The sequence below is a fragment of the Dermochelys coriacea genome, chromosome 2 (genome assembly GCF_009764565.3).
Source record: "Dermochelys coriacea isolate rDerCor1 chromosome 2, rDerCor1.pri.v4, whole genome shotgun sequence".
Taxonomy (NCBI): Eukaryota; Metazoa; Chordata; order Testudines; family Dermochelyidae; genus Dermochelys; species Dermochelys coriacea.
This window is the reverse complement of record NC_050069.1, coordinates 28,397,262-28,411,603: the sequence shown is the minus strand read 5'-3', so window position 1 is coordinate 28,411,603 and position 14,342 is coordinate 28,397,262. Positions and strand designations below refer to the sequence as shown.

The 14,342-nt window shown below is 38.8% G+C and overlaps 1 protein-coding gene across 3 annotated transcripts in view; it reads right to left on the bottom strand.

Moving 5' to 3' along the window:
* Positions 1 to 7,953: 7,953 nt before the first annotated feature.
* The window catches only part of TRPS1 (transcriptional repressor GATA binding 1), a 263,286-nt gene continuing 256,897 nt past the window's right edge, over positions 7,954 to 14,342 (bottom strand). For all 3 annotated transcript variants that reach the window (XM_038389249.2, XM_038389253.2, XM_038389250.2), the window contains one exon: positions 7,954 to 12,338. In XM_038389249.2, coding sequence (XP_038245177.1) covers positions 11,277 to 12,338 — 1,062 coding nt within the window. In that variant the 3' untranslated portion in view covers positions 7,954 to 11,276. The remainder of the gene's footprint in view (positions 12,339 to 14,342) is intronic.

The window sequence follows — 14,342 nt, the reverse complement described above, 5'->3', positions numbered from 1 at the left end:
TGAAGGAACTTCACACAAGATGACCCTGCAAGAGATTTGTGCTGACCCAAGTAATTTCTTATGGTACTTGATAATACAGACAGCAACCATTCAGTTTAATGCCAAGATTAGCAGCTGTGGCATTAGGGAAGATGGAGATTTTTTTGTTTGTTTTACAAATACACACTATAATATTATAACACATTTAAACAATAACAAAATACATTTAGATAATGTTATGCTTTTGGGACGTAGGGATGTATATGTGGCACTGGTCATTGAGCGGCTACCTAATTGACTGGCTAGGAAGAAGGTGAACAAAGAAGAAACCATTTGGAAAGTTACAAATTCCAGAGAGAATTAAAAGGTAAACCAGGAGGTTCTCTCTTTATTTTTTGGCTGAGGTTCCTGGCCTTGGCAGGCATTTTTGTTGACTGTTATTGGCAGACCTTCTACCCTTGTGCTGCACTCTTGTCAGATTTCATATGCTAAAGGCAATCAGGGGTAATAAATACTTAAATGGGAAATCTCCAAGGAAATCCCAGATGCTACAGGAAATGGTGTTGATGACTCAGTATGTGGCATCCATTCTTTGGAGTGTGTACAAAATCAGTACCAAAATATGATGCTAGAGGGCATTCAGTTGTTGGAAGCACCATCTTGTGGAAGACATGAAAGATTATGGTCTTCAGCACTACTTTTGGTCATTCCAGCTTCCTTGGTATAGTTCTTTGGGGAGAAAGTGTGATGTGTAGGCTTGCCAAATTTCAGTTAAGGAATTTACGCTTACTTAAATCCCACCGGCTTTTAATTGAATAAGTTAGTTTTCACTTCCCCAGATAAAACAAATGTTGGATAGTGTGCCATATAGAATGGCTTGTGAGTTTCCACTGCAGAGGTTTTATATCAATGGTGGTTGATTTCCAGTGAATACAATCTGTAAGCATTATGGGATCTTTCAGGGTGAAACGTACTATCTAAATATAAAGTACTGTATTATTTGTAGCAAGGACATTGTTCTGTGTGGATTCTCTCAGTGTATGCAGGTGGCCAGGTATTTTCTTTTTGTTCAGACCCCATTTACTATTCACCACCATGATTCCATGAGACCAGCACAAAAATTAATCATAAACAAAAACAAGCACTCGTAGTATAGACACATACCCTAAAAAAATCAGTGCTATTTACAACAACAGAAGAAAAAAAGAACCCACTGAGCTGCAGAGGGCTTGTGACTTGGATCCAAACAAAACATTGCACCAAGACAACCTAGGAAAGCTACTTGGGGTGTCAAAATGATGTAAAAGAAAATTTCTGCCCCCAGGCCACTCTGTGTACACACATCCTTATAGCCATCGGTGGTGTATTGTAAGGCACAGACCAATTACGAAGAGATGACAGTTGAATCCAAGAGGAAACCTAGACTTGTCTATATCAGGAAAGTCATTCAGGGGGAAAGGGAGAGAATCATCTGGCCTTTCCCCCTGTTTATTCCTTTTACTTCCCTACTCTCTTAAAGGACCCAGATGCAGTTACTTCTGGTGAGAAGTCTTCAAAGCACTTCTCTCTGGTATCCATCTGTCCAGCCCCTCCAGTTAGGCAAAGGGCGTTGCTGAAGAATAACAAAAGGCACTTCCTCATCCATGGGCTGATAGTTTACTACTGTTAGGGAGTGAGCCAATGCCCATTGAATTCAATCGGGCTTTGATTCTAGCCCTTAAATGCATAAAATATTCTTACACCCTTATGTCAGCTAATCAATGTATATGAAATACATATTTACCCAATATTGTACCTCTTTGCTTCATCTTATGTGATCACATCATACAATATCATCAGGGCTTCTGTATATTGTAATGAGTAATCTCTTCATAATGTTCCCGACTGCACTTTACCATAGTACTTTTTTCAAATAGCACTATGTTAAAACACACTAGCGAACCTTTTGTGTACACAAGCATGGTCTACATGGACAAATTAATATGCAACAGTGCACTTTAGAAATAAGACCCCTGTAGTCCACTGCTCTGTGTCAAGAAGCTCTTAGGTACAAGCAACCATTTCCAGTGTTTTTTCTAGTGTTTATTTGATAAACACCCATTTCTTATCAGTTAAAACCTAAAATCAGAAGCCCTACATAGGCAATATTTTCTACACTCCTAGATTAATGTGTGTACCAACTTGAAATTTCTATCTTTTTTTGTGTACACTAAGACTATTTTCATTGTGATAATGGCCGAGAGTATTGTTGTCATCTTATACTTTTTATGGGATAAATTCTCCTCTTTCTAAGATATGTCTGTAAGTAATTCAGGCAGAAACTTTGTATTACCCAATTGCTTTTCAACCCGCAGTAAAGTCTTCCATCAGAAAATTAGCAAAGGCAATTTAGCTGCAAACTTAGGTGGCCTATATGTTGCAGCAAATCTGTTAATTGTGTACTTTCTATGTAAATGATTTCCATGGACTCAGTTGTCTAACCTATACAGAGAACATAAACATATAAGATGTTAACCTTAGCCTTCCTTTGGCGGGTTCAAGTCACAGCCTTTATACATTACCTTAATGCAGTTCACGTTTCTTTCCTATTTTTTTTAAAATCAGTCATATTTCTTATCTGGGCCACCTCCACTGACACTGTATCAACTCTGATGGAGTGTTAGGATGTACATGACAGAACTGTCATAATATCAGTCTCATCATTAAGATGCCATCCTATGATAGCATCTGGAAGTGAATCAGACACTTTCACTGATGTTGTAACTGCAATGTGTGAAAGATACTTCTGTTCCTTCAGATGTGCATGAGACACTTTCATTTACAATGGGCACCATTTTAAGTGATGTTCTGTATATAATGTGATACAGCATGGGAAGAGTGCAGAGGGCAGTGTTAGAAGGGAGCCTTATTCCCTGTAGAGGGAAGAAAGTTTGCTGTAAATTAATTAAAGCACCTGAAGCCAATTAAAGTACCTGAAGCCAGTCACATGATGAAACCCTCCTGCTTCAATCCGACAAGGGGAGTTGCAGCAGAGTGGATTGGTGTTGGAGCAGAGAGAAGTTTGGAGGAGTTGAAGCAGAGTGGATTGGTGTTGGAGTAGAGAGCACTTTGGAGGGAAGCAGAGGAGAATTTCGGGAAGTGCTGCGGTGGGCTAAAAAGACCAAGACCCTAGGTAAAGGGACACCTGGTTTGTGCAGAGGGAGGGCAGAAAGCCCACAAGCTGAAGGGCAGGAGAGGGAAGTAGCCCAGGGGAAGGAACCACTAGTTCTAGTGTTTAACGCTATCTCTAGGGCCCCTGGGCTGGGACCTGGAGTAGAGGGCGGGCCGGGTCCCTCCCTCTCCACTCCCCTCCTCTAGAACACTAGTGGGGCAGTTAATACCCCACTTCAGGGGCAAGAAACGGTGCCCTGAACCTCCCCCCCCCAAGAAGAGAAAGCGCAAGACCCATCACAGTAGTGCTGGCAATTTGTCACAATAAGCATTTGCAAGGGTCTTCGGGGAAATCAAGGGAAGCTGGTGTCAGTACAAACACCACCTCTATTGAGTTTCATCAGTTCCCACTGTCCATCATAATTACTCATCACCATTCAACTGTCAGTGTTGGGAAGTGAAGAGTTTTCCACTGACATTCTACTGTTTTGTTGATTTTATAGCACCCCCGCCCCATCAACAAAAATGTAAAGAGTGTGAGTTCAGTTAACAACCATCTGATTTTGCTTTGGGAAATTTTTTTAAAGAAAAATATTGTTGGTGGGAAACTATCTACTCACAACGTCTGAGAAAACAAACTAGAAAGCAACCTATTTCCACTCTGTACCTTTCCCTTGCTATACAGTAGGTTCCATCCCAGCTATTCTTTCAGTTTATTTTGTTGTGGAAACATTCTTCTTCTTCTTGAATCCTCCTTTGCCTTGTTGCCTCATGCATCACTATAGTTGGGACCAATACCAGCCCTGGAAACTGCTGCTACTTCAACAAGGGATGGGACGTTTGGTATAAATTAAAACATATGTTTGTGAGTTTCCCCTAACAGAAGAGCAGGGACTGTTAACAGAGTATCAGTGGGGTTACAGGTAGAAGGGAATGGGATTAACAGAGCAGGTAGAGAGCTTACAGAAAAACACACAGAGAGCCATACAGTGGTCAGCTACTGCAATGATGGGGTCATATGAGCACCTAGATAGAAAGGTGTGATATTAAACTTTTCCGTTTCTTTCACTTAAAGATGGAGTGTAGTAGCAAAAGTGACAATGTAAAGAGGAAAAAAAAAGGGTTTATTCTGGAATAAACTTGACTGTCACCATCAAAATAGTATGTCATGAAACTGGTGAAATGTACACTTGGCTAGTTGCGAGTATGCTATTTAAAACAAATTATCATACGTACCGCAGAATCATTCACATTTACTAGCTCCTTTATTTTTTCAAAATACCAAAAGGCCATAGTAAGAGGGCACTGTCTTCAAGGTTGTTGCTTTGTTGTTTTCCTTTGAGAAGCTATTTTTAGCTTCAGCAATTGAGGGAAAAATAAAAAGAAGAAAAGAAACTTTTAAATAAATAAAAACCCCTAGGACCTGAATCTGAATTCATTTATGGTGTCAGTTAGGAGTCACTGGAGTTATACCTGGCACAGTGAGATTAGAATCAGGCTATTAAAATCTATTTTTGCACTCTAACATTATAAAATGATTTCACTATTTTATGCCACTTTAGAATAATAGTTTGCATCAGGGCTGACAGCCTGTCAACCATGCAGATGAGACAAAAAACTATGAAGAAATAAAATTAGTGTAATGGAAAAGACGTCTGGAAGCCATACCACCATGGGCTGTGAGCTCATCAGAGAATATACACTAAGCGGTGTTGACTTGGTCACTACATAGATGGGAGATCTCTGAGGAAATCTCCAACAGTGCTGCAGGAAGTGGTGGTGGTGACTTTGTAGGTGGCACTCTTTGCTTGTGAGTCACTGTTCAATCAATGCTTTCTGTAATGCTAGAGAGCACTGTTCTGTGAGACGTGCTGACATGCAGACAAGATGTAAAACCAAGGCTCTTACAACATGAGGCTATTTAAAGATCACGCTGGACTCTGTGTGGAAGAGTAGAGCTGTTAACCCCAACATTCTGGTCCAATCCCAATGTGAACTTTTTTTTCATGTTTCAGAGTAGCAGCCGAGTTAGTCTGTATTCGCAAAAAGAAAAGGAGTACTTGTGGCACCTTAGAGACTAACAAATTTATCTGAGCATAAGCTTTTGTGAGCTACAGCTCACTTCATCGGATGCATTCAGTGGAAATATACACTACAAAGTCACCACTACCACTTTCTGCAGCACTGTTGGAGATTTCCTCAGAGATCTCCATTTATGTAGTGACCAAGTCAACACTGCTTAGTGCATATTTCCATTGAATGCATCCGATGAAGTAAGCTGTAGCTCACGAAAGCTTATCCTCCAATAAATTTGTTAGTCTCTAAGGTGCCACAAGTACTCCTTTTTTTTCATGGTTGTTCCCTCTACTTCCAGTTCCATGTGGCTCCGTGGTGTAGAGTAAATAATTAAACTGTGTTCACAGAAATATAAACCTGGACCTCTGTAATTTTCAAAGGGCTCAGGGTCTGATCCAAAGCCTATTGAAGTAGTCTTCCATTTGCAGTTTTGTATTGACTTGAATGAGCTTTGGATTAGGTCCTGTGTCCTTAACTCAGGATTTGGTCTAATGTATTTTGAAGCTCAATATTCTTCTCTTTAGCTATTTTCTTGTTTAGCCCATTCTACCTAGTCAGCCTCCAAACATAGGGGTGGTTCTAGGCCAAACAACTCCTTTTATCCAGGCCCACTTCCTGCTTTTCCCTTCTGGCATATTTGTGCTGTAGTGACATTACATTATTCCCATAAATGATGACACACACCTTAATTATAACTGGTGGTAAAACTTTATTATTCAAGTTTAGATGTAACAGACATCTTTGCTGCCTGAAGATTGTTTGCATAAGAAATACACCAAGAACATGTTTGTGAGTAGAAATGAACATGCACTATGAGAAAAAAACATAAAACATAAAACAAAAAAACCCCCCAACAACAGAAAACAAAAAAACCCAACATATCCATGTTTTGTAAGGACAGAACAACGAGAGCCAACATTCTAGAGTCAAATCAGGGCTACAAGTTTAAAGGTTTTTTTTTTAAAGCAACATGAAATCATTCCATATGAAAAGACATTTCCCCCCTGCTGGTGAATTCTGCTGTAAGTAAAATTTCCAATGGCATTTTAAGAGGTTTCTTCATCCCCGACCTGCCCTTCTTTCCATTAGGCGCTCAGATATATGATGATGGGCACAGTCGAAAAACCTGAATACAGCAAATATGTGGCTGCTGCCACACAGTGTTTATTCTAAGCATTTTGTCATACATTTACTAAATTTATTTTTAACTAAAAATCTTGTGAGATTTATCTGGTTGGGAACCACTAAACTCTTTTTTTAGTGTCTAAAGAAGAGACAAACCACTTCACCACCAATATAGGGTATGTGTTATTATTAATTATATAGCACCCCAACAGCTGCTAACTCTTGAGAGCTCTATGAATCTAATGGGTCCCAAAAGGCAGGAGGGAATCCCATTCTTGGTGGAAAATTCTATGCAAATCACTCCTCCTGGCCCATTCCTCCTTTATGCAGTACTTGTGACTCCACCCTGCCAAGTTTTTACATAATGAAATCAGGAACTGGTGTGACTTTTTCATCTGTTGCCTTTATGGGAGTTAGGGCTGACAAGTCTGTTGCTGACACCTGCCACAAATAACTGTCTCCACTGGAGTGGGAGAAATGCATTCACCGCTCCTCGTTCTGTAGGAGTAAACCTGTAGACTCTTTCACTTTTCCTGACCAGTATTGGGATAAGATGTCAAGTCAGCCAAGAAAAGTCAGTACACAGGCAACAATGGGAAGATAACTACAGAAGATACATGTATTTTAAAATAGCTATAGTTGACATGGAACCCAAACAGATAGTAGAATATATCCTCTGACATGGCAAGCAGGTATTTCTGTCTAATAAATAATTGCACAGTCAGAAGATGGGCTGTTGAGCCTGTCTTTGACCCTCCCACCATCTGCAGGTGCCAAATTGGGTCACCACATTTCATGGCGTCTACATTTTATCATTGTATATTTATCTTAGTGCTGATCTTTTGTCTTTTGTCCCCTTTTTAGCTTGTTTTCTGTCAACTGATCTAAGACACCCACAGAATTTTTCATCCATCTCATCTTTTTGCGATGTCTCCATATTCCCTTTCGTAATGGCTGACACCATTTATTTCTGGTGGAAGTAGGGGGCACAATGGTTAAGAAGTCTCCAACTTCCCTTCTCAGTCTCTATGGATATTGAGCGTACCATATCTATGAAGATTTAAGGGGAGATTTTCATAGTAAACACTGGAAGATAGGTACCTACCTCCTATTGAAAGTGAATGAGAATTAGGCACCTAATTGCTGTTTGTGCCTTTGAAAATCTTCCCACTAGCCTTTACTCCTGTTCAGCAATTAATTACAACAGTTCAACTTCCAAGAGGTGCTGCAGCACAGTGTTACACAGGATATTAATCCTTAATTAGAGAGAAATACTGAGATTCTTAACTAAGGGCAATGTTCCTCCTCAGGCATTTTAAAGATAGATTTGTTTAGGCCTATGTTTTCAAATTTATCTACTAATTTTGGGGGCCATGTTAAAACTGATTTTAAGAAACAATAAACACCCACAACAGCAGCTGAATTTTATGAGTCCTTGGAAATTTAGGCCCTAGGTGCCTCAAAGCTGAGCACAAAAGCATTGACAGTTTTGGAAATTTAGACCTTAATGTTTTGGAGCTGTACATTGATTTGAATCAAAATTCATTATGGCTAGTAGGTCTGTGCCACCCCAGGCTTCAAACTAAGAGCAGTTACTTCTTCTTCTTCTTCTTTTTTTTAAAAAAAATTCAGGACTTTCATTTTTCTCTTCATTAATATCACCGTGTACGGAGAGTGGGAACCCAGGCTATTTCCTCCCACCCCCCAAAAAGACTATTTTTACTTCAAGAGAACAGGTTAGAACAAAATGTCACTACCTTTAGAAGTAGAATTTTTAGAAGACATCAATAGGTCATGTCGAAAACAATGGGTACATTTTCAAATTTCATTTGCACTCTATAGGTACAACGTTAACATTTAAAGCTCTGTCCTGTGCTCTGCACTTACAAGTTCGTATCTTTCCTCATGCCCAAACCTCGCTATGTGTATTGGCTGGAAGGTATTTCCCACATGTTGGCTTCTGCTTTGAGTTTAGCAAGAGGCATAATGAAACACAGGTCTGAGCACAAATCTTTATGATGAACGTGTGCACTACAGAATATTTTCCATGAAGATGCAGCTTCCAGAAGTAGAGAAGCCACAAGAAGTGCTAAGATTTATAGGAAGTATCCCAACACAGTAATTGTGCCAATAACCTCGAGGCGGCCACTTCTGAAGCCAATACAGCTGCTGCTATTTAAGCCTAACAAGTTTTTTGAGAGAGATGATAAGGACACACTGGGCCTCTGACATAACAAGAGGAGAACAATCCATTTCAGTCCACAAAGAAACAGAACTATTGTTGGAGAACAATAGTCAACACAACCAGTCATTTCCTGGCACTGGTATTAAGCAGAAGATTCATCTTAAAAAACAAAACAAAAAACAAACAAACAAACAAACAAACAAACAAACAAACAGAGGGAGAGGAATGTGGCACAATCCTTTGCTAACCTAGAACACCATTAAAGTGTTATAGAATTCAACCAAGAATGGTGAAGAGGGATTGTCTATACACTGCCCACAGTAAATGTGGCTGTTGTGGAAGAAATGGGTGGAGCAGGAAGGAATGCAAGCCTCAGGCTGAACAATAGCCTATTTGTGCCTAACAAATTAGAGGGATTGTTCAATAACTTTTCATCCATGTGAAAATGTAACACGTAAAATACTGCCAAGGTCAGCAAGACCTTTGGGGATCAGCTGTGCAAGTGCTTCTCATGCATGGTGAATTTCTTGCGGGCTGCTTTAACTTGGCACATTTTTCAAAAGATTATCAAAGTGCTGTATGTTTAGGCCAGATCCTCCCTGTTTTATACTTTCTCCAGCCCCTTCTAGACATTTCCCATCACCTTCCATTTCATCCTCCAACCTCCCAGTTTTCCCTGGTTAAGTGTCTCATAAGTGCACCAATTTCTAGAAGGGAGAATGATGAATTTCATGTAAGTTAAAAGCAAGAGCCTTTTTATAGTGCTTTAGTGTCAATTACATGGAAGTCTGAGATAGGTGGCATGTAAGTAAGATCAGAATAGGACCCTTTACATATAATCTCAAGTGAAGGACTTAGGCCGGATATATTTTTATAGAACATTTTAAAAAATAAAATGCATGAATAGAAAAAAAAGGCATCATAATATTAAAAAGACATTTTAAACTTCCTTTGCTGAAACATTCATGAACCAATTGAACTATACCTGCCATTCCACCTTAAGGAACTCAGACCCTGCACTGAGAAAAAGAAAAACCCAAACAAAACAAAAAAGCGACTGCATAATATTGTAACAATGGAGTGCAATGCTACTACAGAATGCAATAAAAACATTAGCACTGTGTAGTCAAACAGCGCTTATCAAAATAATTTCTGAAATGTTTCCTCTGAAACACAGACAAAGCAATAAAAAGAGGATATATGTTTATCATTTTAAGCATAACAATGTGAGTTAAGAGCTTAAGAATACAAAAGTACTTGGAATGAATAGTGCTACCCTTTTTTTCCTAAGTAGGCATAAAAATATTTTCATTTCCTTCTTATTTTTCCATACCATTAATATCAACAAATGTCATTCATTTCATGTTATCGTTTACAACTTTAAATGCACACGCACAAAAAAAGATACCTACTGCAATAGAAATAGTTGCTTCATTACCTTGTTTGCTACATTTGCAAATGTAAACAGCGAGGCAGAGCCAGAGCTGACTCTAATGCATGATGGAATATCTTTGTTGCATATGTACACGGTAGAAAATAATTATTCAATATGTCAGGCACCATTATTTGAAATGTAATACATTAATATTTACTAGAAAAATAAGTTTTTTTTCTATTTGTTCTCCCAACTTCTTTAATGAAATAAGTTAATCTGACAGTGCATCCAGTAGCTTGTAATATCTTCTACATCCCTGTGGCAAACTAATAAACTACTGGCTGGGACATTATAATGAAAAATTATTAAAGTCAGTTCTTTTACACTCTTGTAGCAAGCATGGAGGCTTGTCAACAGCACCTTTAACCAATTGTTTAATATTTAGTTATTTAGCCCTATTTCCCTGAGCAGTTATGCTGCGGAGCTTTCCCTTAATGGAGAGTTTTAACAAAGCTTTAAGTATTAAAAAGTACTATGAAGACATATTGAATGCTACTTAGCAAAAGCTGGTATAAGTTTAGTGAAGGGACTGACTGGTACATATACCAACATTAAGTCTACGTAGAAGTAACTTTAGATTCCAAGGTTTAGAAAGTACAGCTAATCAGAAAAAAAAATACAGCAGGTTACCTTGTTCTATGCAAATTAAGCCCAGAGTGGTGGCTTCTATATTAAAGACAATTTATTTGAGCAAAACGTTTTTAGTCTACACTATGCCAGAAAAGGTATAGTGATAAAATGGTAACTTAAAATTGGTTGAGTCTGACAAATGTCTTGATGAAACCAACGCCAAAGCTTTGACGACAATGTGACACTAAGGCATGTTTTAAGGCAGAAATTAGCCCAAATTAAAAATACTAAATGACTTCTGGACATTTGTATATTTAAGAAGTCTATTTCCTATATACAGTGTGTATTTGTTCACTATATACCTGCCAGCAATATATACAAACATACATTTTTGTATTCTAGCCAGTTACATAATAGCAAAACTTTTAGTTATCTGGAAAAAAAATGGTCGTGTATATTTGTCCTGATTCATTGAATTCTAGATCGTTTTGGTAGGCCATGTTCCAAATGATTATACTTTTTCCTCTCCAGCCACCATTCAATTTGTTTTTCCTTCTTGGTAACCCTCTCATTAAAAATAATAACAATAATAATAAAATAAAAAACAAAAGAAAAGAGAAAAGAACAAGGTATTTTATATTGGATAAGGCATGCTCTCTATTTGAAGTGCTTTATAGGTCTTCACAAGACATTACAAGCTATTGAATTCCCATCAAGGAAACCTATTTCTGTTTAATTGTGCTAAGTGCTAAGGTTTTACTCTTTAGGTTTTCCATTCTTTTCAGCTTGTGCATTGTTCCTGTGTAGGCCCCTCTGGATGTGAGTTGTAAAGTCATACTTGTCCGTGCAAAGATACTGGCATATGCTGCACTGGAAAGGTCCACTGTCACCATGGCAACTCATATGCAAAGCATACATCACTTCATCCAGAAAGACAATGCCACAGTGTGCACACTTGGTTGAAAGTTCGTCTTGAGTACTTCTATCGACTTTCTCTATTTTTAGTACATTCAAGGGACCTTCATTTTTTACATTTGGTGGTGCCTTAGTTTTCTCCTTGGAGGCACCATTTGCAGTTGGCCCAGGTCTGGAATGCTTTATCGCCAAATCTAGAGGAATGTCATTGTCTGATCCGACAGCTGAAAAATGAGGAGGCAGATTAAAGGTGGGATAAGGCACATAGTTTTGGCAAGGATTTGGTAGGCCAGGCACATGACTCAAGTAGTGTGGATTCCCAGGAACAGACAGCTTATATTTACTCCAGAATCTCAGCCAATCAGCTTCACTCTGAAAGTCATTGTGTACAAATGGAAGTCCAAAGAGTGGGTACTGGTATTTTTCAATAGGGCTTCCAGGTGGTGAATAATTTGGGTGCTTCGCAGGTCTCATGTATTTTTCTATTGGGCTGCCTCTCTCTGAGCTTCCTTTCCCTTCTGATATTGATGAACTATTTCCTGGGTCTCCAGAACTTTCCTGAGGACTTTTTATCTGAATGTGCAAAGGTTGCATCCTTTTGTGAATATCCAGAGTTTGACTGACCAGTATTGGCTGCTGAGTAGAATGGCTTTTAGTCAATGAACCCTGGGCCTCATATTTACTCAGGCTGGGAAGCTGAATTTCTCTCTGGTGACCTTCAGTTAAGTGATCATCTGACCTCCTTTCTAATGGGCTTCCATTGACTTGTTCCTCACCACTACCCCTCTGATGTTTGTTTAGCTGCTCAGCCTGAAGTGCCTCTGGGTTAAGGCGCTTTCTTGTTCGTCTCCTAATGATCTGTTCACCATTGTTCTGCTTAATGATGTTTAAAGGCCTGGGAGTCTGTATGGAACACATACATAATAAATAAAAGAAACACATTAAGTAAGTCTTAGTGACAATGTTCATGCAAATCTAAGTTGTACTTGAGTTAAGACCCACATTACAGGAAAGCTTTAGGGAATGTCTACTTCTACCAGTAAACAAGGTCAGCTAAAACACTGGAGGCAAACTCTTTAGTTTAATAATAAAGCTATCAACTGATGTCTGTTGTTACCACATTAAATCTTCCATCTCATATCAGTTAACATACTGTATTTGTTTACTTAAACAGTCATTAAGTGCCCAACCCAATATGTGCTCAGTGCTCTCAACTCTTCCTGATGACAAGTTCTGTGTAAGAGCTAGGTAGTATTTATTATTAATTATTATTATTATTACTACTGCTATTACTATTATGTTGGGGAAGTCACAAGGAGTGGAAAAAGATGAAGGAACCTCCAGAAGGGGAGGAAGATGGGACCATATCGAGGAAGGCAGAGGGAGGGAGACACTGAAGTCTTCATCAGGACAGAGAGTACTTAGTTATCCGTTTGCCGTTTGCCTCAAAAATGTAGTGCAGGTGGAGAGAGAACTATTATGAGATACCTCTTATGTGAGCACTGAAAGCACTTTTATAAGAAGCAGAAGGAGCAGGGGGAGGGACCATAGCCAACCCTCTCCACAAGAAAGTGGTGAAAAATGGTGCTGAAAGACGATACGTGCCGCTCTATTGGGCAGACATTAAAGGAGAGCAAGAACAGTCTAAAAGTCATTTCAGTTCGGCATTCTGGTAGCTGATGTTGATCTCAACCAAATGTGCACAGAATCCTAGGGTGGCTAGGGGCCAACAGACTGCTCTGTGCCCTGCCCACTCAGAAGTGTATTTGGATGTTTTTCCCTCTCCTTAATGTCATGTTAAAGTGTTGATTAAATTCTGGACTAAACTCAGTATTTTGAACAACTGGTGCCACATGTGAAATGTTATAATTTATATATCTATAAATTGATAACTTTAAATTAACATTAGAAAGTCCAGTATTGGACTTCATTATTTTTATAGAGCTATTTTCTATCTTGACTTGCCATCTTCGTCTCCCCTTTCACCTATTTCTCCCCCTCAGGTCGCCTCATTCTAATGGTTAATTGCATCCTAGCCACAGCTGCTACTTGTTAAGCTGTTACTTTCTATTAAAAATCTAAATCAGAAGAAATATAAACTTTGATTTAGACATTTAATAAATAGTAAAATTTTAACTCAGCGAAAGAGCAACAACTGAAACACAGTTATCTCAATGGGATAGTAGCAAGTATAAAGTGGGACAAAATTATGTTTAAGAGAAAATTAGAACATTTTAATATAGGTATCATGCAAATAAATTGGATAATTTACATTATTAATAATCATTTTAACATGCATAAATAGGAATATATACTTTCTAGTACTAGCTCAAGGATCTTTTCTCATCATAAGACTATCCTAAGAATGTGTCATAGGAGTATGGTGAAAAGGGTGCTCAATGCTGTTGAAATTTGCTTCATCTCTCACATGACAGTCTTCTTATTCACCCACTGTATTACATTTTCCTAGCAATATGGATTCCTGATCTGGTTTGAGTGCTTAAACAAAACATTAATTTTAACGCCTCATATTACAGGGTGTGAGCCTGTAAATGATTAACACACTTGACTTTACTCATGTGAGAAGAGTTGTCCACTAGCCTATTTGCAGGAGCAATTCTTTAAAATTATATGTCATTAAGGGTACGTCTATACTGCAATCAGACCCACGTGGCTGGGCTGTGCAAGCTGAGTTGGGCTCGCAGGTGTAGGGCTTAGGGACTGTTTAATTACAGTGTAGACATTTTGGCTTGGGCTGAAGCCTGAGCTTTGGGACCCTCCCACCTTGCAGGGTCTGAGCCCAAATATTTACACTGCAATTAAGTAGCCTCTTAGTTCAATTCCTGCGAGAGCGTGTCAGCTGGTATGGGCCAGCCACAGGTTTTTAATTGCACTGTAGACATACCC